The sequence below is a fragment of the Haliaeetus albicilla genome, chromosome 5, assembly GCF_947461875.1.
Source record: "Haliaeetus albicilla chromosome 5, bHalAlb1.1, whole genome shotgun sequence".
Classification (NCBI taxonomy): domain Eukaryota; kingdom Metazoa; phylum Chordata; class Aves; order Accipitriformes; family Accipitridae; genus Haliaeetus; species Haliaeetus albicilla.
Window position 1 is genome coordinate 50331659 of NC_091487.1, and position 24811 is coordinate 50356469.

Below are 24811 nucleotides of genomic sequence, written 5' to 3' on the forward strand. Positions count from 1 at the left end.
TTATTGCTTATGAGATAGCCAGGCTGTAGGGTGGTATTCTTTTAATTAGTCTAATTAAGGGGATTTCACACTGCATGGATTAATTCATTAAGCTACAATAATTCTCTGAGCCAAAGCATGAGGAGGATTGATTTTACAGCCCTACGGTTAGGGCACTTAAATAAAGGGGACTCAAGCTTACAAAGCTACAGAATCTACAAGGTTTGAAGAAAGGTATAGATTTATTCAGACTTACCTGAAGCACCATTTTCACAAACGAAGGCCTCCTAGGCTCCTGTGAGTAGGAAAGGAAAATTGACCTAAACTTAAAAATGATTTAATGTATTGTCCCAAGACACAGACAGATTCATTAAACCAAGAAACCTGCTGTGTGTATGCATGTCTTTAAATCAACCTTCCTTGTTGTCCCACAGTTCTGAAACAGAAAGTTGAAAAAACTTTCAGGGGACACCAAATGATGAATAGAACTAAATGCATATAAACGATGCTTCCCAGGTCAGAATAAATTTGAGATCATTTGCCTTCAAATCCTTGCTTTTACTTGATTTTACTTGAGATCCTTACTTTCAGGTAAGTCTAGACATCTCCTGTGTAGACCTCTGTGTGAATATTGGCCATATAGACTTCTGAGAGAAATAGGCACTTTTATTTTACCGTTTTTATGGGCCTTGTTAATTAACAGATGAAAGGTATTTTTAAAGTGTGGTAATTTTTATAGCATTAAATTGATCTCTCCTACTGTTTTCTAACCCTTAAGCTGTCTCAGATTGTTCCACACTATTGTTTCCTAACCCCTCTGAGCTTGGTCTGTAAGGGAATTTCCATCATACTTCAAAGGTCAAAGACACACCCTTGATATTTCTTCCCTTAAAAAAAAAAAATAACAGAAGGTTGTGTAAAGCGTTCTGACCCTCATTTCTGTCGACTTGAGAAAAATGGCTCTCACTCCACCTGACATTCCTTAGCAGGGATACGTCCACATACTGTTGTTTGTTGGAGCAGCTGCCCACTCATAGCATCTAAAACTGGGAGGTGGCTAATGTAGTTAGAAGAAGAGTGAGGGGCTAAAAGTAGAACCATTTCACCATCCAGATGAACTGGATTGCAGGCTAAGAGGCCAATGCCTGTGGGAAGTCTATGGCCCTGCTTCCTTTCTGTGAAGCAGAAGGCAAGAGAGAAAGCAACAAGTTATCCTGTAATGTAGTAAACCCCATTGCTTGAGTTTAAAAGTGCACAAAGCCTTTTCTGCACCAAAGTGAATCCAGCAAAGCAGCCTTTTCTATAGAGAAGTCAAAGCCATGCTGCTGGGCTGGCTGGAGAACTAATGTTTCCCTTCTGGCCCATCTCCAGTTACAAATGCAAGCAGCTGTTGCCAGATAAATTCAAAAAGACCAAGCACTGCCTACTCTTCACCACCAAGGCTCTAGTCAGGCTTTGTTTTTTCTCAATATTTCTTTCTGCTGCCGGTTTTAATTCTAATATTAAAAACATTCAACAATGGCTTCTCACAAAAAGTTTTTAGAGCAGAAAATGTGCAGCATGTGAATCTTTAATATACAATGATCATCCCACATAACGCCAAGGAGATTGTCAGTGCTTCCATCATTCTTCAACCCCACCCTGTCTGGTGGAGACGATCTCTAGGATACAAGGGAATGATATGTCAGAAGAGACGTTGGGAACTTGTGGTATGCTGCAGCCTTGTTTAAACATGTTACTAATTGTGTTATCACTTAGGGGCTCTTCTGTCTCTAGTCAGTAGCACTGTCTCTACATGGGATTACACAGAAAAAAACATGGAAAATCTGTACCTTTTCAGGAGACTGAGAAAACTTGTGGAAGTAGATGCTATAAAACTCAGCAAGAGCCTGGATAACTAACTATTCATACTGCTGGTAAATGCTGAGCACCAGCATGCCATCAGAAGTGTGATAGTTTAGGCATGTCTAAGTATGGTCTGATTGCATTTAGGTTGCAGTGCTGCAGAAAGTAGGCACAGTGAATTACTGCCAGGATCACTAATCAGCAGATCATTGCAGGAAGACATAGAGGCTTTTTAGACATGCAGGAATATGAGAAACATCTAAAATTCTGGTTTCTCCATTGGTCAGATCCACGGGTTTATCTCCTTAGGGAGCTGTGCAAAGAATCTGTGCAAGTTACTCTTTTTTGTACAGAACAGTTTCATCTGTGTCCCCAGGGTTCATGCCATTCTGGCCCAAGCTCCCACTTGCTGGAAAAGAGCCTGGGAGAGGCTCTGATTCTTGCTCTGAATTGCTTTCTCCACTGGCTGCTGTCCTGGTTTCAGCTGGGATAGAGTTAACTGTCTTCCTAGTAGCTGGTACAGCGCTATGTTTTGAGTTCAGTATGAGAAGAATGTTGATAACACTGATGTTTTCAGTTGTTGCCAAGGAGTGTTTAGGCTAAAGTCAAGGATTTTTCAGCTTCTCATGCCCAGCCAGTGAGAAAGCTGGAGGGGCACAAGAAGTTGGCACAGGACACAGCCAGGGCACCTGACCCAAACTGGCCAACGGTGTATTCCATACCAGGGGATGTCCCATCTAGTATAGGAACTGGGAAGTTGGGGGGGGAATCGCCGCTCGGGGACTGGCTGCGTGTCGGTCGGCGGGTGGTGAGCAATTGCCCTGCGCATCATTTGTACATTCCAATCCTTTTATTATTGCTGTTGTCATTTTATTAGTGTTATCATTATCATTGTTAGTTTCTCCTTTTCTGTTCTATTAAACCGTTCTTATCTCAACCCACAAGTTTTACTTTTTTTTCCCAATTTTCTCCCCCATCCCACTGGATTGGGGGGAGTGAGTGAGAGGCTGCGTGGTGCTTAGTTGCTGGCTGGGGTTAAACCATGACAGCTGCCATGGAACAAGTTCACAGACAGTCATGTCTGTGAACATCTGTGCCAGCCCAGGTGCCTGAGAAATCCAAACCAAAATCAGATCAGAGTAATATCACAGTAATATTTCTGTCTACTTAACCACCTAGATTTTTGGAGCATTGTTACTTATCCTCACTGCAAATGGCAGGGTGATACTCCTGATGGTGACTCATGGGGTGATGCACACTCAATGAGGGACACATGGAATATTTAATATATTTCATGCATGTCACTATACCTTCAGATTTTTGTTTCTTATACAGTTCTTCGGAAGTATGTCAGGATTTGTAGGGGACATTTCTTTGAAAGAGAAAAAGGGTTAACTAATTCAGTCAGTCCATCATTTGGTTAAGTAGGATGTCTTTTTCCAGACAGATCTTTCAGAAACTTCTACTATTCTGGGGAAAGTGGCATGATTCTTGTTTAGAGGATCTACATGTGCAGGGATAAAGACGTGATACAGTGTGCTCATCACATCCTCTGCTATGATAGAAGAATTGACCTTGAGTTGTTTGGTGCTGGTCAGTTCTGAATGGAGGAAACACAGTTAATCAGGTTTTCTGCTGCTGTGGCTAAAAGAAAAAACTAGATTAGCAAATACTGTTAAGTATTGTCCCTTGAAAAGAGTCCTGCAACTTGTTCCAAGAAATCTCATCCATTATGTGTATTAACTATGAATATGGACTTCATCTCTATCTTTCATTTTAGGGAAGTGTTGTGGGGTTGTTTTTCTAGTGTACTGTCTGTTATATTGTCACATAACCTTAATGCTGCCTATCCTTTAAAAGGCTATTGGAACTTTCCCCCTTTTGAGAGACACTCAAATTAATTTTGTTCAAGGATGAAAGAAAACATCAGGTCTTTATGATCTCACGTATGCGGAGGACAGCTCACTGATAAGGGCTTTTTCACTGATATTTGGTAGTTCACTGGTACTTGATGGTTTTACTGACATTTTGACTGGTGCTTTGAATGGAAAACACTGGCTCTTTGCTACAGGCAGTTCAGAGCTTACTGGGTTGGACTGCAGAGCTTGGGAGATGTATTGCCCAAGATGCACACAGTTTGATCATGCTACACTGAAGTGTGTTCATCACATACTCCATTATGACAGGACAGTTGACCCTGTGTTTTTTTGTGTTAGTCTGTTCAGAGTGAGTGGAGGAAACAGAGTTAAAGTTCTGCTGCTGTAGCTGAAAGAAAAGACTAGATTAGTATTTACAGTATTATCATCACCACACTTTCCAGACCATATAATATAAGTCAAAGTCTCTTTGGAGTCACTCTGAGGATTGTGAGAGATTGTTACGGGGTTTTTTTGTGGTGGTGTGTGGAGCAGTTTTTTGGTAGGAGGGTAGGGGCCACAGAGATGGCTCCTGTGAGAAGCTGCTCAAAGCTTCTCCAGCTACAAGTCAGACCCACCTCTGGCCCAGGCTAAGCCCATCAGTTACAGTGGTAGCACCTCTGGGATAACATATTTAAGGGGAACTGGTAGTGAGTAGTGGGATTGGAATGTGAGAGGAACCCCTGTGCAGATACCGAGGTCAGTGAGGAAGGAGGGGAGGAGGTGTGCCAGAGGAGGGGATGCCCCCGCAGCCCGCGGTGAGGCGGCAGGCTGTCCCCCCCAGCCCATGATGGTGAGCGGTGGAGCGGAGGCCCCCCAAGATGGCCATGACGCCATGGGAAAGCCCGCGCTGAGGCAGTTTGTGACTGAAGATCGGCCCACAGAAAGGTCCCACGCCAGGGAAGTTTGTGAGGAACTGCAGCCTGCGGAAAGGACCCAAGTTGGAGAAGTTCGTGGAGGACTGTATCCTGTGGGAGGGACCCCACGGTGGAGCAGGGGAGGATTGAGGAGTCCCCCCCCTGAGGAGGAAGGAGCGGCAGAGACAAGGGGTGAGGAACCGACCCCAGCCCCCGTCCCCTGTTCCCCAGGGAGAGAGAACCGGGAGTGGGGCTGAGGCGGGAAGGATGGAAGGGGGGGGGAAGGTGTTTTAAGATTTGGCTTTACTTCCTGATATCCTTGTTTTGTTTTGATTTGTAGTAAATTAAATTGACTATGTTTCTTCCCCAAGCTGAGCCTGTCTTTTGCCCGTGACTGTAAGTGGGGAGTGATCCCTCCCTGTCCTTGTCTCGACCCACGAGCCTGCCTTTATATTTTCTCCTCATCCCACTGGGGCCGGGAGGGTGGGGGGGAGTGAGGGAGCGGCTGCATGGTGCTTAGTTACTGGCTGGGCTTAAACCACATCAGAGATAAAAAATAATAATGGGCCATAAACTGAGGAAAAATCAGATGAACCCAGTTTAATAGACTGTGAACAAAGTTCATTTTAGCCAGTTGAAAGCTGAGATGCACTTGAATCAGAGACATCTCACTGTGGAGATCCTTAGTGTCCATTTGCAGTCATCAGCAATACTTCTCCAATCAGTCTGCAAAGCTCTGTGAAAGGCACTTTTATTAAACACTGTGAAAGACGGTGTTCATGTGCTAATCCAATAATAACTTCTTCCTGCTACTCTCCAGAGCTCAGTCAATCTTACTTAAACCTGCAAGTCTTTGTTCATGAGCTGAGCACCAAGGCTTAAGCACTTCTGTGCAAGATAAATTACACAGCATGGACTGGTGCTGCCTTGTGAATTCACAAGTGCAGAAGCATGTCTACAAGACTGCATCAAAAGAGAAGTCTTTTTCCACATCCTTGAGAACTGAGAATTTTCTTTAAGTATCTTCAATGAGTGGCAGAGAATGCAGAGGAAATCTTTTTTTTTGGCTTATGTCTTAGGGCTACACCTATCACATAGTGCTTACACAGCCTTTGAGATCCCTTCTGTGCAGTACAGTAACTGCTACTCCTTACTTAAACAGTTATTGATGTTTACAAGGTTACCAAGAATCTCCTGTCTGGTTGATCTCACAGTTTGTATGCTGCTTTATCAATGCAAAAGCCACACTGCAGGAAATCAGACTGTTGCTCTGGACAAAGTGATAAGCTATTGCACAGACTCATTTGTTTGGCCTCACACGTGGCAGACTGGGTTTCTGAAAAGATCTGCTTGCAACAGAGCTGCCACAGCATAAATGGATTTTCCCCATTGGTAGAAGCAAACTCCATCATTCTGCCATTTTGAAAGAAACGTGGAGAGAGAAATAGAGGAAAGGTAAGCAGACAAGGAAATAAAAAAAAGAAACAAGGGGGAGAGAATTTAGTTAGTTAAAGGAGAGTAAGGAGAGCGCAGTGGGGAGAAGGAAGGAGGGGTCATCTAGGGCTAAGACTTTGCCACATGGGAGCCTGCAGACAAAGCCTCAATTGGGTTTGTCAGACATCATCTTGTGTAACTCAAGGTAAGTCTCCTGGTATAACGTGCTGCTCTGAAATGGCTAGCCCGAGACACTGCACCTGGGTGGCCCTCTACCAGCCGCATTAGCAGTGTGTCTTGGCAGGGCCTGTATTGCAGTGGGGAGATAAAATGTGGCACTCCCCCAGAGTCAGTTCTCCTTGTATTCACACCATGCAACAGCATTACCTTACATCAGAGTCACTTCTCCCTACCGTCACACTGTGCAGCACCACTAGCGTGCGATGCACACAAGACCAGCGCAGTGAAGGTCATGAGGCACTCCGACACCACAGTAATGGAGCAAATAAACGCCTTTACTTGAACCAAGAGCATAAAGAAAAGACGATGACTAAACCAAAGGGATCCTGCAAGCTTCTGCCTCTGTTATTTGTCACATTGAATTGGTCCTCCCTCCCCCCGTGGCCCCCATCCCGAATGACAATTCTGGTTGCCAAATTTTTGAAGACAGGAAGATCTTAGTACAAAGCCCACCTAAACTATATTAAAGATGAGGTATTTTCAGTATTAGAAATAGTATGTCTCAGGAGAATTGAGGTGTCATATGTGCCTAAATTTTTAACTCTTTCTGTTTATGCAGGTGTCCTCAAGAGACTACTAATTAACATGGACCTCTGGGGCACGAAAATATTTTGATATAGGCCGACCAAAGCTTCTCCTAAGTTATATTAGAAAGAAACATCATTTTATGTTAGATGTACTCATTTCATTCTCCAACTCATTCTCTCCACTGCCAGTGCCTCTGATCTGTGGCATCTAATAATACCAAGCATCCTATCCATGAACATTCAAATCACTTTACAGTCATTTCAGACCTAAAGGCAGCTGCACCTGGGCTAGAACCCAGCAGGTTTTTGTGGCCCTCAGAGGCGCTGTGCTTGGCCAGACAGGGATGTTGCCTGACATCAGGTGAGCGCTGTCCTTTCTCTAACACCCACAGTGGTTTGCTGCATGACTTTAAGCCAGGCATTCTCTGCATCCTGGTCTTTGCCAGATGCAAATGGTGAGAATGCTGCTTCCTAGGTTTTGAGAGCTCTGAACAAAATGTGATAGCCCTTCTTACATGCTAAGATCATGAAAGAAAGAGTGAGTGAGAGTCTCCTTAGTTCAAGTGCTTAAGCATACTAGGTTTGCTTAAGGTGGTCCAAGAGTCACACTTATGTAAATCAACACTTTTCAGAGAAAAAGGGAAAAAACAATACTGGATAAAGGTAAATTTTCTGCACTTGAGAATGTTTCTCCCCGATCCCTGGGCTATGTTGTACTATATATTATCACTGTCATCAAAAGGGGTGTGTATAAGAACTTGAAAAACCAAACGAACCTGTCTGTAAGGTGTTCCATGTATCACAGTCCTGCAAGTGGCTTTATTTCCAAAGTGCTGGGCTGTGCTGCTGTTAAAGCCTGCTGCTCCCCCTTGCTCCCAAGACCTACTTCTGGACCTAACTGCTGCATCAGGAGTAATCACCTACCTACAAGTAAGCTCCATTTCTTTATTGAAGTAATTGTTTTTAAAAGAGCTGTAGGCTGTCAAAGGGGGTTTGCTGTGATGATTTTATCAGGCACCCAACTGATGTACTGCCTGCCTTTCTCATTTGTGCATCACCAGTTGTCTCAGTGATAAACAATTGACTTTGGTTTAATGAATTAATGGCAGAGACAAGCATGAGCCTCAAAAAATACTTTTTAATAAATTAACAGTCTAGGCCTGTCTTACTAAATCAAAAGAGATTGTTTGTAATGTGACAGTTAATTAATAGCTTCTTCAAACCCAGCACCAACTGGAGTAAAAACAAGAGCTGTAAAGGTCTCCAGTTGTTTAAAAAAACCTGTCTGCCTCTTCCCCTTTCTATGTCCCCAAAGTGTATTTAAGCAGATAAGTATGTGTGTACATAAGCAGCACCAGCTAATAGTGAAATACTATTCAATGTGACCCAAATCAATATCCTGTTTGCATAAAATATTTGAAAAGAGATTATCTTTGCTAATGATATTAATAATTAACATCATTTTCTTGAACATGTATAGCTCTATATGGGAGCAGCAGTATAAACTGCATATGGATAAACCAGGATTTTTTTTCCTTCCCAAACGGCTTTTCCTGCCTGTCACAACATGTGGTCAAGCCTGTTGGTAGGATTTGAAGCTGGCAGCTTTGCCCCACACCTGCAAGATTGGGTCTAGTCCTCAGCAGGGGGTGAGGCTGCCATTCCACTTCACAAAATTAGTTGCCCAGCTTGGAGAAATAAGTTTTCCTCATAATAAAATACAAACTCAAGCATGTGCCTAGTTCTGAATTTTTCCAAATCCAATGGCTTCGGCTTTATTTCACACCCCTCTTTGCTTGTAACAGTTCACCCATCTCCCCAGGTATCATTTCCCCTTGAGCAAATCTGCTTTCCACATTCAAAAAATCATGAAAATTCACAAGCAAGGCACTAAATCTACTAATCTGTCATTACCATTTGGATAGCAAAGATGCAAATATTAATAACTTCTTACTTTTCTAGCTAAATCTTACCCTGGTGGAGGAAGGATTATAATCTTGCAAGGTAACATATTCTTTTATCTAAGCCATGAGCATTTTGAAATGTTTGGGGTTTTTTTGTTTGTTTGCTTGTTTGTTTTTTTCACTAAAACCACTAGCCTAAAAAAAAAAGTCAACAGAAATTTTTTGTACTGCAAAGAGAATGTGAACTCACCTTTCTCTCACCTTTTTTCATTTTCTTTTCTAGTAAGAAGTAGCTCTTAATCTTGTGAAACTGTCAGATAGACAGAAATTATTATCTCCTGACAGCTAGTAGAAATAAACTGTGAAATTCTGTGCTTGATGAATTTGATGGGAAAATTCTCTCTGTCTTGAGTAGGACTGCGATTTTATTCCAGACATTTATCTGTGGGAAATCTTACATATGGGGTGGCAGGTATAGAGAGTGGGGGAGATACTCTGAAGAGGTTATCTTTGCAATCATTCTTAAAACATCTCTCCAATGATCTGCAGAGATATTCTATTCTTTCCAAGATGGCAATTGACTTTCAGAAGTTTATTTCTGCCTGCTGAGTTGGTACAAGGGTTTACTCACAGTGGGCTGCTCCTTGCACTGGGGGGATGACTGTTAGAGGAACAGGAATATGCTGGCTGCAGAGGGTATGGCTGGGAAGATCAGTGTCACCACACATGTCCTGGAGGTCTCTACCTTTTTCAGAGGTGCTAACTAGAATCATCTAATATACAGGTGTAGGTACATCTCTGGCAAAGTCCAGTCATTACAGAAGTGAGCTGTCAGTGACTTGTAGTTCTCCCTGTTCTTCTGTGACATTCTGTCCAGCTCTTCTGCATGTCTCTGTCCTGCCACCCTTTGGTGACTAATGAGTTGTGAAATTCTTCTGTTGAAAGAATTCCCATTGATTTCAACAGGGCCACAATTTTTTTTTCCTTTGTGGTAAATAATTATTTTCTTTTGCATAGATTGTAAGTGTGAGTAGGTCTCTAATTTGTTGTTTTTCCAGAGATACTTGGGTCAATACACTTGCACTGTAGTAAAGAATGGTTGACCTCTTTCTACCTGGCCCTGTGAACTTCAGAATTCTGTGCATAATAAGCCAGCATCATCTTATTAAAGTACTGGAATTAAGCATTAAAGCAAATACAGAAAGAAAATTAGATAAGTATTTTGTACTTATTTAGATTTGGATTACATTCTGCAGCAACTCGGAACTGATAAAAATGCCACTGTTTTGACTTTCTAAATTGTTTGTAAGTAGATGTGATATAGGGAACCTTTCTCTGTGTGGGCCGCTCAGTCAGAAGAATAAAAAAATCAGATTGGGACCATCACAAACTTAAATTCTGGTGATCCTCTTATATCTGAGACAGGACCTGGTAGATTCATATGGATCACTTTGTATGAATACTGTAAAATTCTATATGGCTCACTGAATATATGGTGTTCATCTAAAAGCACAATTACACACATATATACATCTATGAGGTATTCTACACTAAATTATTTTGCAGAAATGCATAAAGAATAGACTTCGTGACCATATTGACTAAAATGATTAATAGTTTATATTCTGATATGTTCTATTCATAACGGTATGATTAGGTGGAAATGTGATGTTCTTGAAATATTACCTTACCCTGTATATGAATTCCAGTATATCAAAGGATTTCAGGAGCATCCCAAATGTTTCCATGTTCCATGTTCCATACCTCATCGTTGCTTTATTTAGACTAAGATCAGAGTTTTCTTTCAATTGTGCAATCTATCCATGAAAACTTCTGAATCCTTCACATTTCCTCAGTATACACAGCTATTTGCAGTTTTCAGAAGATCATCATTAGCTTCAGCTGAAGTTTAGGTGATGGTGGGTGATGGCACCTCATAGATCTATACAAACACAGCAAGGGAATAATGCCTGTAGCCTTATAACTTTGGTGCTTAATATTATCTTTTCATCTTCAACTAATGTATTAATATCTTAAGGTGATGCTGGAGTCAGTAACTCAGAGCACGTTTCTGTCAAACACAATGGTTTGTGATCCCCTGATGTCTTGGACAGAGTTATCTGGTACAACCAAAGATGACTATGCCACCTGTGATCATCAGAAAGGTATGTAGATAGACTCCAATAGAAAAAAACATACAATGTCAAAAATCCAAGGGTGATTTGGATTTAACTCATTCAAGACTAATCATACAGCAAACAGGCTATGGATTCTGAACCTGCTGCTGAGCCTTCTATTATATGCATTCTATTTTCTAGTCTTACTGACCTTTTCAAGCATATCACCAGTCATGCAAGATAAAGGTGCACAGGAAGAGTAGTAACAAGTAGCAGCTTTAGTTCTGTTATGCATTGTGTTCAACTGATGCTTTCCCCTCATTTGAAAAGATGATACACCTAATGCAAGCAGGAACTTCCAAAGTTCCAAAGCATGGTTCATTAAGAGGGGCAGCACAACTGTGGCCTCAGATTCTTGACTCCTTTTGTTTACCCCATCTGCTTGAAATCCAGCATTCGTAGCTGAAAACATTCTCACAACACAGCACTTCAGCTATATAATGGAAGAGTAATTTAATTTGGGAGATTTAGAGTTCCTCAAATGCTCTGCAACTTTGTAAGGAATAGCAGTGACCAGATTAATACACACTGAGCTGGCAAAAACTAGGATTCTGAAAGCCACCAGAGAACTGTATGGCTGTAGAAATTAATCCATAATAATGCAGGAGTCCCCCATTGCAGAATTTGCCAACGTTAAGCATGCAATCCTCAAACTGTGTATACGGAAGCCCTACCCTTCACCAGGCCATGCATCTTATGTCGGGATCCCAGCTCTGAAGGAATTCATTCAAAATGTCCTGGTGTCTGGCTAGGTCCCTGTTTGGAAACTTAAGTAAGTGTTACTTCTTAGAAATCTCCCTTCTCAGCAGCTGGTTTAAATTACTAAACAGTCTTGATAGTCTTCTCTGCACTCAGGCTGAATCATTCAACAGACTGAAAAGAAACGTAGTACAAGCCACTCATGTTACTGAGCCAAACTTTTGGTGAGAACTGGGAAAAAATTATGGTTTTGTGCAACATTTTTCTCTTCCAAAGCTATTTTTGTCCTTTTACATGAGAACACTCCTGGTCTTACAGAAAAAACATTCCTGCCAAGGCACAGTTTGAGTAATAAAGAACAGAACTTTCTATGCGGCTTCTGATGGTGCTATTCCATGACCACTGAGGACATAGTGTTTTGTTTCTATATTGCTAAGTTTGACATATGAGGTAGAATATAAATCTTCTTGCTTCAACTAAATGGCTGTATTTAAAGCCCTGCAGGGATTGAATTTTTTTTTTATAATCATATTGTTTTAATATTAGTTTTCCTTCCAACTTACAACACAATCCTAAATTTCATTTGAAATCACAGCAAGTATTCTGTTTTAAAATTTAAACATGCATTTGTAAATATCTGATGTGATTCAATTTAAAGTTAATTTTGGATCAGTCAGAATAATTCTTCTTTTGCCTTGATTTTTATTATAGATTTGCCTGTTATTCAATATCCTTCCACTTTCTTAAACAACAACAACAAAAAACCCCAAACGCAAAGACCACAACACTGAAATTGAAATAATCCCAAGGGAACTTCTGATATCAGCAGATCAGCATTTGCCAAAGGCAAAACAGCCCATCCGAGGCATTTTCACAATTTATAGCTTTACTGCAGTCTGTTACTTGTTAACAGTATAAAGTCTGTGACTCTATAGCTGCTTAGCTCTGAATTCATCCAGGTGAACAGTGGTGCAGCTTCTATACCCCAGCAATTATGTTAAACTGAACTCCACTTGTAGCTAAGTGCAAATGTCCCTCAGCTCTTAAGACACGCAACTTTGTCCAACGATCAGGTCAGACTGCCTCTTGCTAAGCAAAGCTGAGCTGAGGAAATAATTAGCCTTTTCTGACCAGGGTAGGAGCTATGCTTCTTCTTCCATATGTTTTCTATTGCTCAATTTTTGATGCTTTTAGGCTTTCCCGGAGTCCTTTATGGTTACAATAATTTCTCTTCTAAGTCAAATTTAAACCAACCTGTGAGTTCTCTTATAATTTCTTCCACAGTAGCCAAGGAATACATTGCACACACAAACAAAACCACTACTGCAGTGCCACCAGCATTGCACAAGCAGCCCTTGAACAGAAAAGTAAGTACTTTTCTCTGAAGCCAGAGAAGAATGTAGATCAGTGTAATAACATTAAACCTACACTTTCTTCTGGTGACAGTAATAGGCTTAAGGACTGTGATCCCTGTGTCTTTTGAAAACCTGTTTTGTACTTGCTAGGAACAAAGTAGAAGCTCAAGGTTAAACAAATGAAAAAAGGATGGCAAGACCGCCTAGAAAGAAACAGCTGAAGACTACTCATTTACAAGCTATCGCTGGGCTCAGCTCCTGTGCTAGAAAGAGTACTAGTGTTATGATGTATGAGCCCAAAGTAAGTTTATACAATATTTTCTCAAAAAAAGTGTATTTTTTCCAGCAAACCCAACCAGAGGCAGGACCCTGGCTTAGAGGGACTTCAGTCTGGGACAGTGCAACCATCTCCATGTTCCTATGCAAACTATAGGGTTAGTTTGCCTTTACGGTTCCCACATAGGTCATGTAAATGTTTTTATTTTCTGGCAATCAGAATATATCATGATTTATATTTGGAGGCTTTTTTTTTTTTAATAATACAAAGTGGTGGAATTTAAAATCTGTGACACTAAAAACATTGTGTCATTTTCATATCTTCTATTTTCCGACACTGGGTGAAAAAGGGAAAATAATACAGAAAATACATGGAAATTTTAGCTCCAAAACTTAAAACATTATGCCTAAATGAAATCTGTCTTCTCCAACTGACAAAAAGGTGGGCTATATTACCTAGGAATGATCTGCCTGGCATATATTAAAACTGGGATACATCTAAACAGACCGTCCAGTTTTGTTATGGCTGATAGCAGTATTTCCCCCCATTGTAAGCACACATACTATATTAACTTGCCTGCATATGCCATGCAGAAATCAGTGCATCCCAGGAAAATCTGGACAGCCGTCTTTTATTTGGCCTGTGTTCCTGAACCTACTTGAGACTTACTGCCTTCCACAGCTTTGCTGTCACCACTGATAAAACCACAACCCCCACAAGGCAGGAGACTCATTTCAGCAACATCACCTTAGCTAAGGGACATGAATCAAGTCTATTTATTGACTGAAACAACCTGTGCAGTCTGGGAAGATTATGCCAACAAATGCCATTCCCTGAGGGCTGGACACTGCCCAGCACATAAAGGATTTAAATACCCCGGATTAAGGAGCAGTACAATAAGATAGTCAATGCAGCTGAACAGCCAGTGGAAATCACCTTGAAATGGTGGAAAGGGCAAGGTCTGAATTCTGTGCTTTCTTCTCTACCCCCAGCTACCCACCATCATCCTACCAGGTATCCTCCTCCCTGTCCTCAAGATGTAGTTTTAGGCACAGTTCTAGCATGTTCCTGCCACTGGGCAATCTACTGGCCCCTACCTTATCTTATTGCATAGGTTTTGCCCTTATGTTTTTGTACAGTGGTATGAAATTCTACCTGCTCCTTTCTTTTTCTTTAAAAGAAAACCTGAACATCTTTCATAGAGCCTTTGTCTTTGGCCCATCCTTTCTTCCCCAGTGGCATAATACCTCAGTCATGTCCATCATTTAGAAATGGGAAAGCTCCCTGAATGCTTAACTTTGATATGAGAAATAAAAGGTGAGGTCTCGGTGTCAACACCTTTTAAATGCTCATGATATACAACAGTGCTTCAGGGGGGCCTGGAATATTAAAAAAAATAATAAAATATTCTGAGCCTTTCCAAAGCAAAAGCAAACAAGGAAACTGGACCAGATGAGTGCTGCTCCATCAAAGAAACATGCTGTGCCATTTATATGACAATATAAATATTGCCAGCAAAGCTGGTATTTATCACAATCAGGTCAAAGTTTCAAGCCCAATGGCCAAGATATTTCAAGGCTATTCACTGTACCTGTGGAATGGCAGAATAAATAGTTCTGCTTTTCTTTCATGTTGCCTTAAGATAGAAAAAAATGAGCACTCCAACACTGTTGTAGTTAGAAATCAAAGCCATGACCTTGTCACTTGGTTGTGTATTGCACACAGATACAGTGAAAAGGTCTGGGCTGGTTTGCTGCAGCAGCACAGGGCTGGATTCACACCCTGTGGATGAAGGCCCCTCTGCCAATAAATCCATCTAGCTGAGGATGTGGTGATGTTCCAGTTTTCCTAAGGGGGACTGGAGGCTGTTGGCAGAGGATTAAAAAAAAAAAGTTTGCCTGGTTCAGAAAGGGATCGATGCAGCCTTCTGCTTTTCTTGAGCAGCCTCTGAAGTTGGGATTCCTGTAGAGCTCAAGCCTAATTTTAAAGCTTTTTTCTCCTTCCTGGCAGAAGCCTTGTGAGCCTGGTGCTCCCAGCAATCCCATTCTCCCCCAAGGAATCCTTCAGACTTTGACATAGCCAGGTGTGTGCAGTCTGGAGGGCTCATAAAGCTGATCGAATGTCAAGCCCATCTGATTTTCCTTTTAAATAAGGAGATGAATAAAATCTGAGATTCAAATATCCTCAAGGTATGCGTCCCAAAAGCCAGACCCAGAGCTTCTGAACACCTCATGGCTTTGCTAGGATGTCACAGTAACATCTCAGGATTTAAAACACAACATTCCGTATTACATTAATTCTGTATGTGCATACATATTAAGATATTTACAGCATGGGAATGATTCATGAAAGCAACCACAAATTCCTCTGTAAACTTTTAGGACTTATAATTAGAAGTATTAATTACTTTACAGAAGCCATGTAGGATGCAAAAGCCATATTTCAGTTATTCTGTCACAATTTCAAACCCTTTGAATTAATTTTACTATGGAAACTCATCCAGCCTATTTGCATCATTTTGCAGTCTGAACTTCCTGTCTAGACAAACGACAGACACAATTCACTTGGCTTGCAGTGCTATCATAACCTATTTTGAATTACAATTTCATATAAGCAATGCCTAAAATCAAATGTTCAGGATTCATTTGAAAATGAAATAATAATGGATGACTGGACTAATAAACTGTGAAATATAAGTCTGTAAGATGCTGCGAGATGTGAAAATAAACTAAGGCTTTTCTGATTTCTTTACACTACTCTCATTTACATTTGATTGCCTTTCTATTGCTATTTACTGTTCTGTATCTGTGCCACTCCAGTGATGTAATAAATATTACAGATAATATATTCAAAATCAATTTAGAATCCTTAAAGCTCCTAAAGCAATAATCTCTCAAGGTGGGGATTCCTGTAACTGCTTAAGAATCTTACTTGAAAGAAATTACTAATCATCTTTTAAAGGTTTAATATAATAGAAGGAAAATGAGTAATGAATGAACAAAAATAATCGTTCCAAGAGGCGGACTATAATTCTGTTTTCCCTAAGTGTAACTGAATGGATACAGAAAGGACATATTCTTGCCATTGCCTATAAATCTTCCAATCACCCCAAAAAAGGTAGCTGCATATGCACAGACATCCAACAGAAGATGACTGCAAGATTAGACCTTCGCATGCGTGTAGCAGTCTAGCTCACAGAAAGAAAAAGCAGAGCTTTTTAAAGTGTGTGCTCATCAATATAAGCCAAACCAGCTTCAATAACAGAAGCCTGTGTTTCGATTCTAGAGAAAAAAGTGTCTGAGTCACAGGTTATGCTTGTTAGCTGCAGCATATAGGTCTATCATACCAGGCCTAGATTTTACATCAGTCATAGCTAAAATATGTTTTTCGAGGAAAAAAAAAAGAAATTTTTACTGCAAATATATACTTATTTCTACACATTTTCCTGGTAACTGCATTGCTGAGGAGAGAAGCCTGTTAAAAAATTGGGCATTTAATTGGCAAAGTAGTTTTAGGTTACAACTGCCTGGCAGATATACTTAGAAGCTCTTCCACTCTTCGTTTTATCTGTCAGAAATGTTTCTCCAGTGATAAATGTGTTAAGAGAAATACATTTTTCAGTTTCTAATCTAACAAAAAAGTATTCCCTCTGATGACATTAACAACATTATTTTAGATGAAAGGAGTGAAAGAACTTGCTGGAATTATAAGAAAAAGAATAATAAATTCATGGTATTTACCCATCTACCACAGAGTATAGCTAGGTGTGTTTGAATGAGAGTACTTTCACATCTGAGGCCTGAGGTTGTTTTAGTCTAGGTATGCATCACTCCTTTTTATTGCAGAATGCTAAGTTCTCACAAATTCTGTATTCTGACCTTTTTTAATTTTTCTGAATTGCTGTTTTAAGAGGTGCATTTTCCCTTTTTTTTTCCCCCATGTGTCCTGGTTTTGACTGGGATAGAGTTAATTGTCTTCCTACTAGCTGATACAGTGCTAAGTTTTGGGTTCAGTTTGAGAAGAATGTTAATAACACACTGACGTTTTTAATTGTTGTTAGGTAGTGTTCAGACTAAGTGAAGGATTTTTCAGATTCTCATGCCCAGCCAGCAAGAAGGCTGGAGGGGCACAAGAAGTTGGGAGGGGACACAGCCAGGACAGCTGATCCAAACTGTCCAATGGGGTATTCTATACCATGTAACATCATGCCCGGTATATGAACTGGGGGGGTGGGGCTGGGGGGAATCACTGCTTGGGAACCAACGGGGCGTCGGTAGGTGGGTGGTAAGCAATTGCATTGTGCATCACTTGTATATTCCAATCCTATTTTTCATTATTATTATTATTATTGTCATTTTATTATTGTTATTATTATAATTATTAGTTTCTTCCTTCCTTTTCTGTTAAATTGTTCTTATCTCAGCCCACGAGATTTACTTTTTTTCTGATTCTCTCCCCCATCCCACTGCAGGGGAGTGAGTGAGTGAGCGGCTGCGTGGTGCTTAGTTGCTGGCCGGGGTTGAACCACAACAGCATGGAAGAACTTTCTCTTGAATTGTCTCACACAATTAATATGAATACCTGAAATACAAAAGGCTGTGACAATAGGAGACAGAAAAATGCAAAAGGCAGGGCTTGATGTGTTCTAGAGGAATAAGGAAGGAAGACTACAGAAGAAGGAGGAGGGATTAGTTTTGCTTGAAATATGCTTATTAAAATGAAGTGCACCATGAGTTCTACATTGCAATGTTCCTCTTTCTTATCAAATATGTTGCAGATTCTTATACTTTCTGGACATCCATCCACCCGGAATACTGGAGTAAGCACAATGTCTGTGAATGGTTGCAGTTTTGCTGTGACCAGTACAAGCTAGATGCCAACTGCATTTCCTTTTCCCACTTTAATATCAACGGCTTACAGTTGTGCAACATGACCCAGGAAGAGTTCCTAGAGGCTGCAGGCATTTATGGAGAATACTTGTATTTCATCTTACAGAATATCAGGATGCACGGTTAGTGTTCCAGAAATCAAACACAAAACAAAAAGAGTTGCATTTTTTGTGCGAATTTCATGCTAACAGAAAATGTGGGATCCACAGCCTTGAGCGCTGAAGAAAGGCAAAATACCAAGGCTGCTTAGATGCTGTGTTGAGGAGTACACAGAAGTATGGCAGGCAGAAGACAAGCTCAATGAGACTTTGGGCCTCACAATCACATGCAGACCAGGCTCGTCTCTGCAATCCACTCAAATCTCTGAACAGACCCCCAGTACTTGTCTCTCCTTGGCCTGTCTACTGAAACTGGTCAACCTGCATGATCTGAGAGAGCTTTACATCCTGACTGGATATAGAAAGACAGAATACATTGTTATTCCTGTAACTCAAAGTAGTGAAGGTTGCTCTGCTTCTTAAAAAGTAAGCAAGAAGTTTTGTTTGATGGGGTTATTATCAGTGCAGTATGCACTGATAATCCACCTCATTAGTAGCATGCTTAACAATGCTCTCGAACAGAAACTATTTTAATTTACTATTTTCAACCTTGTCTGGGAAGGTTTGTTACTGCCTAAATGAATTTAGATTCAAAGACTAAGTTATTGACAGTTTTGTCTAGGTGAAATAAAAGTGCGATCTCTGCTGCAGACACCTTTTCTCTATACTCACTACTTCCCAAAGATTAACTAGTGTGTACACCAAGCTAGGGTAATTCTACCAGAGTCCATGATGATGATATGAGCAAAAGAGTTTCCACTAAGCAGGGAAATTCAGGTCATTTCCCTATGCCCTAGCAATGAGAAACTGAGGAGCTACTTGGAGCCCTCAATGGCTCAAGACTTCTCTGGCTTAGGGGGGTATTTGACCAAACTAGAGCCATAGGGCTGCTGGAAGAAGATGAAAGGCTTAGGCATGCAAGTCCTGGAGGGCCCTGTGGGAGCTGACACTGCCAGCAGCTCCCGATGGTGAGCAGCTGCTGGGTCACAATGTGCTAGAGCTTAGCCATCCTTCGCTGGTCTGCTACCCCCCTCTCAGCTGCCCAGTGCAGATAGCAGCTGGCAAGGTACAAGGACCAGAAAGGGCGAAGGCAGCAGCAGAGGGTGACCTGGGCACACGGTGGGGTGCAGCAGGCTGAAAGAGCATTGAGAGACTGGGAAGACGGGAGACGAGGCAGTACATAAGAAAACATGTGGATAAGCCTTATCAAAATGAAGTAGGGTTTTGCAGTGACTTAGACTGTGAGAGGTGAACAAGACTAGAGGCTGCCGAAGAACAAAGCAACCCTGTGTTTTAAGTTGGCACTGCTCTCCTGTGGGACTGACAGCCATCTCTGTCTTCCACCCAGTGTTCATGTATCATGTCAGGCCATTCAGGAGGAGATTATTAAATGCAGAAGATAAGGAAGTTATTAAGGGAACTAAAGAATACAGAGCTGGGAAGAAAACCTCATTAAGAAAATTAATTTATTATAGTCAGTGCAGAGATCGAATTGGGGATAAATGAAATACAACAGATCATGCATATCTACCTTTAAGAACTGCATAAAGCCTGTGAGGAAAGGCAGTATGTGGTCCAGTAATGCAAGACCTTGCCACAACATACTTAAGCAATGGACCAAACTATGGCTGCACAAGCAGGCTTAATTCTAGCTTTTCCCAGTTTTGCATGCCAGACTCACAACATGATTTAAGTGCCTTGAATGCACATTTGTATGTGCAATACATTTATTTATGTGTTGTGAATGTAATGACTGCTTTAAAAGCTGATAACGTGCTACTAAAGCAGGTAAGTTTGAGCCCTGTGAAGACCTGATTTCCAGCAGTAGAGATGTTTTTTCCTTAGAGGAAGGAGGGAGGGAAGACTGCAGCTCTAGTTTTAAAGGGACTAGGGACTGAATGAGAAAGGACTAATATAAGTGTAAAGAAAGGGAGAGAAACTGTGATATAGATGACAGCAAAAAACAAATGCAAAGGGACCAGAGGGAAAGGACACTTAGTACACATAAATCATGTGAATAGAGACATATAGAAACGATGCAAAGGGTAAGAAAAAAACCCCAAAGTTTAAAAAATCCCCACAGATGTAGTCAGAGCAGTGGGAGGGACAAATCATTTTAGCAGCAATGTTGAAAAATTATTTAATAGTTTTATAGTCTGCATTTTCTACAACTTCTGTTCTGAGCTATATTCACAAGCAACGACACAAAAGGCCAGGACTTAGCTTTAAATTTCAGTTCAGAAGTTATTCTTGTGAAGAAAAGAACTGATCATTGGGTTATATTTTTCCCTTTTAGGCATTTCCTTTTTTACTGATGCAGAAGAAACAAAGCTATCCAACAAAGACTGTAAGTAAACTTGTTTGTACCTAATAAGCTCCGTTCAATGGAAAACACACTGTATTCAAAGATTAGCAATATTTAGCAGTTCAAGAGATTTCTAAAAATGAAAAAAATCCAGGCCATTTACTTCTTCTCTAATGTTTTTCCTCAAATACCTGCAGTATGCAGAGAAGTAAAGATTAGCAGACATCCCAACATTTCTGAACTGTTATTTTAAAAGAAAGCAGGATCCCAGGAGCATTTGTACATTCACTGAGGCTGCAAGCCAGGCACTGAGTAGAGCAAAGCTCTTCTTTTGTGCATAGAGTCCAAAAGGGCATTCTTTCTCCATGAGAATACTTTGCATTTTTGTGGGGGATGGTACAGCTGGTGGACTAACATACAGTCAGAAATACAGATCCTGTTGATCCTAAACACAGCCAAGCTTGCTATTTATCTGCTGAGGAGGCAAATAGGTAAAGTTAGCAAAATACCAGGTGTCTGACTATGTCTAAGCACAATCAGAATATTCTGTAATCACTCAGTTCTGACCGTCAACCAGCCCTAATAATCTAATAACTCTCAATGAGCTCTGGGTTATTAGTGCTTCTGGCTGGATTTACCTGCATTCTACATTAAGATTTAGGCAATGTGGGATACTCCCTTGGTCAAACCCTTCAGCCAATAAAAGAATACTGAACAAACTCATTGACATGAAAGACTCCAGTGAAAAGAAAAGTCAGAAAAAAACATATTCCAGAATACCATTTTACCAATTCTAGTTGATGCTCTTTTGGGCCAGCAACAGACGCTGACTATGCTATGAAACCTTCATAACTGAAAGCATAAGCCCTTCAGATAGCCCTCCATGTACATAGCCATCTTGCTTCCATCTTTTTGTGAATATTATGGTTTCACATGCAGCAAAATAAACTCTTGGAGGCCAGCTTTTAGAAACATAAACAGAATTAGATATAAGATTATAAAACTGCAGTCCATCTTCACAAAAGTTCCCCTATTTTGTTATTTTTAGCCCACTACTGTTTATCCAGTGAAATGAATTTGTGGGTGTTCACTTTGTAATCACTTTCGCAGGATTTCACTGGTCACCCTTCTCACTAGCTGTGTTCCAAGCAGATATAATTTTTTTGTAGTCACTAGAGTGGTGAAACACTGGAAGAGGTTGCCCAGAGAGGTGGTAGATAACCCATTCCTGGAAACGTTCAAGGTCAGGTTGGACGGGGCTCTGAGCAACCTGATCTAGTTGAAAATGTCCCTGCTCATTGCAGAGGGGTTGGACTAGATGACCTTGAGAGGTCCCTTCTGACCCAAACTGTTCTATGATTCTGTGATTGCATACAAGTGTTATTAGCAGACTTTGATAATCCTTCCAGTTGCAGTCATTCATTATCCTCTTCTAATTGCTCTCTGTGCCACTACAATATTGAGACAGACACTGTTGAAGTGTTGGTCACTTCTGCAAGCATGTTGTCTACTGAGGCAGTTTTGCCTTTTTAGAAGCACTGCACAGCACTAAGCCAAGAAACCTTCAGGCTGCACATCACAAAGGGGTACATTTCATCCATGCACACCACGTGCCGAATTCCACATGTCTACAAAATCCAAGTATTTTGAACAGAGCAAATTTCCTGTTTTGTTGTGATGCAATCCATACAATTGCATGTTAATTATTCACTTGGGTTTACCTTTGTGCTAGAGCTTTTATTAAAGAGATAAAGTTAGTAGCTCACAGTCCCACTTTGACTTAATGTTGCATGGCATTTGAATAGGTGACCTTTTGACCAAGTTGCCACCAGACTCAAGAGTTCCTTCTTCACTTCTCACGTTACTCTGCAGTTCAGTCCCAGCCTGTGATAAGGCATGCGTGAGGGCAGGTAGCATCAATGGCCAAGAATGTCACAGTCATGGTAGAACAAGTAAGTACATATCAGAAACTCAAAACTGGAGTTAAGATTACACAGGCTGTGTTGCTCTAATTCTCCAGCTCCATGTGGTTATCAAAAGAAACTTTAATGACACCACAAACAAAATTGTACTGAGGTTTAGCTTTTAAGTACTGCCAGCTCTCACGATTTTATCATGAGACTTGAGGTACTTGGCATTTTTCTTAAAGCCACATTTCCTTTTCTGTTTACCTTTTTAAGCGCTTCTAACTATCTTAGTGGCAAAGCTACTCGAAAAACATAAGCTGAAAATAACCTAAAGGCTCTAAATGCAGAAAAACAAATAAGAAACCTCAGGTATTTTTATAATTGCCATTATTCTTATGTTGCTCTCAGGACTTTTAAATGCTTGCGGTCAACACTGGGATTGAACATTCCTTTAACCTCCAGCACCTTGATTAGCTAGTAACTAATCTGAAGTTAAGGCAATAGCTGCATATAACAGCTCTACTGGCTTTTTTTAGTAGAATCACACTATTTATAGCACTTCTAATGCTCAAACAAATTTGAACTCAGTTGAAATAACAGAGAAGAGTCTAGCAATTCTGGGAAATAGGCTTTGCAACTTCTCATATTGTCTCATTTTCAGGCAAACCAATGTTTGTTACAATCTTTCACTTAAACCACTTTGAACTTAAAAAATGCTTTTAAAACATCAAGTTAAATACTTGTTGAAGTCATGCATGATCAGTGGAACAGAAACTATGAATGACATAAACTTGCAAGACAGTAACATTCACTAGTTTCTGGAGTAAAAAAAAAAAACAAACCAGGTTCTAGCATCACAGGTGTTTGATGACCCTGATTAATTTTTTTCTGGAGCATTTGAAGCCAGTTAGAGAGATGCAATGCACTAGAATTTTGAAAGTTAAATTGAAATAAGTGCAATTGGTTTGTGGGGTTGACAATCCAATAACAAAATATACGGTAAATATAATTCTGCCTTAGTACTTTGGCACAAGTAAGAAAACATATACTAAATAGCTGTCTTCTGCCCATTCAAGACCTGCAGAATTCTCATTTGTGGGAATTTGTAAGAGATCTGCTCCTTTCTCCTGAAAAAAATGGTGGCATCCTGGAATGGGAAGACAGGGGAGAAGGCATTTTTCGGGTTGTTAAATCAGAAGCTCTGGCAAAGATGTGGGGACAAAAGAAGAAAAATGACAGAATGACATATGAAAAACTGAGCAGAGCTCTCCGGTGAGTTAACAGGCAGCAGGACCCCTCATTTCAGTTGATTTCTACCTCATCATTCGTATTTCATAACTATTCTGAAAACTCAGGTGTGTGGGGGAGGAGGGGAGTGGCTGGGTGGCAGAGTGTCTGGTTATTTTCTTCATGTTTTTTCTATAGGTCATGAGATAACACCCAGTCTCCTTTGCATCTAAACAATATCATAAGGCTAAGTGTAAACTGGTACAGACTTGTAACTCTATTGATGAAAACAAAGCTATCATACTTTACCTCAGTTGAGAATTTTAGACTATGTTTGCCAAATGACCCCCACAAAGTGACTCTTCTTGCTGTAGCAGTAACACTGATGGTTTCTTCTGAACTGTGGTAACCTTAGGGAAAAAATACAACCAACCAAAGAACACATTTCTTTGTAATTCTTGTACCTTTCAAAGAGTGGAAGGCATACTCCAAGGCATGTGGGAAAGTTTAAAGCTCTTCAAAGTCTCAAGAGCAATTTAACAGAAAGAGAGGAGCATTCTGACTGTAAAGAACACAATGCCTCATGTACTGTTCTGCTGCCATGAGGTCCATATAAAATACTCCTCTAATGTGAATTCTACTACTACTTTCTCCATTGTTTCTTTTCTCTCCCCCCACCCCCCAGTTACTATTATAAAACTGGCATTTTGGAACGAGTGGACAGAAGGCTGGTGTACAAGTTTGGAAAGAATGCCCATGGATGGCAGGAGAACAAGATATGAATTGCCCCATGCTTCCTCCTCAGCATGAAACATGCCACAGCCTGAGTAATCCAGCCGCAATGGACACTTAAGGGAGAGTTTTTCTGCTCCCTCTCTCCCCTCTGCTAGTCTGGAGGAATTCATTGTAGTCTGTTTCTTGAAACAGACAAATCAACAAAAACAGCACTTGAATTTTGGTGTTTTCTTCCCCTTTGTGCTTTCTGCCAAGACCTTTAGGAATATCTTCACTGCTGCTCAAGAGATTAGGATTAATTTTGATATTTAAAACCTCCCTGTCTCTCCCTGTTTCAGCCAGTATGTCCACTGAGAAGCATTAAATTCCTCTCTGTTTTACTGCCAATTAAAAGAGATTGTTTAGGGACATTTCCCATTTAGGTTCCTGTACTTCAGAAG

The 24811-nt window shown here is 40.6% G+C and overlaps 1 protein-coding gene across 2 annotated transcripts; it reads left to right on the plus strand.

Moving 5' to 3' along the window:
- The first annotated feature begins 7631 nt into the window (after window positions 1-7631).
- ELF5 (E74 like ETS transcription factor 5) lies at window positions 7632-24580 on the plus strand. 2 transcript variants are annotated; one of them, XM_069782980.1, is made up of 7 exons: window positions 7632-7728; window positions 10741-10867; window positions 17988-18221; window positions 20494-20544; window positions 22308-22454; window positions 23486-23681; window positions 24322-24580. In XM_069782980.1, the coding sequence occupies exons 2-7, from the start codon at window positions 10744-10746 to the stop codon at window positions 24416-24418; spliced, it is 849 nt and encodes a 282-aa protein (XP_069639081.1). In that variant the 5' UTR covers window positions 7632-7728; window positions 10741-10743; the 3' UTR covers window positions 24419-24580. The 2 variants fall into 2 exon arrangements, with proteins under 2 accessions (XP_069639081.1, XP_069639082.1); XM_069782981.1 differs by lacking the exon at window positions 22308-22454.
- Window positions 24581-24811: the final 231 nt, after the last annotated feature.

What these genes read in the sequence shown, in the direction of transcription:
- ELF5 (XM_069782980.1), top strand. Translation starts at nt 10,744, where the DNA reads ATGCTGGAGTCAGTAACTCAGAGCACGTTTCTGTCAAACACAATGGTT. An exon ending in TCACAGTCATGGTAGAACAA is followed by an intron (nt 22,455 to 23,485) that starts GTAAGTACATAT and finishes TGCCCATTCAAG; the next exon opens with ACCTGCAGAATTCTCATTTG. An exon ending in AAACTGAGCAGAGCTCTCCG is followed by an intron (nt 23,682 to 24,321) that starts GTGAGTTAACAG and finishes CCCACCCCCCAG; the next exon opens with TTACTATTATAAAACTGGCA.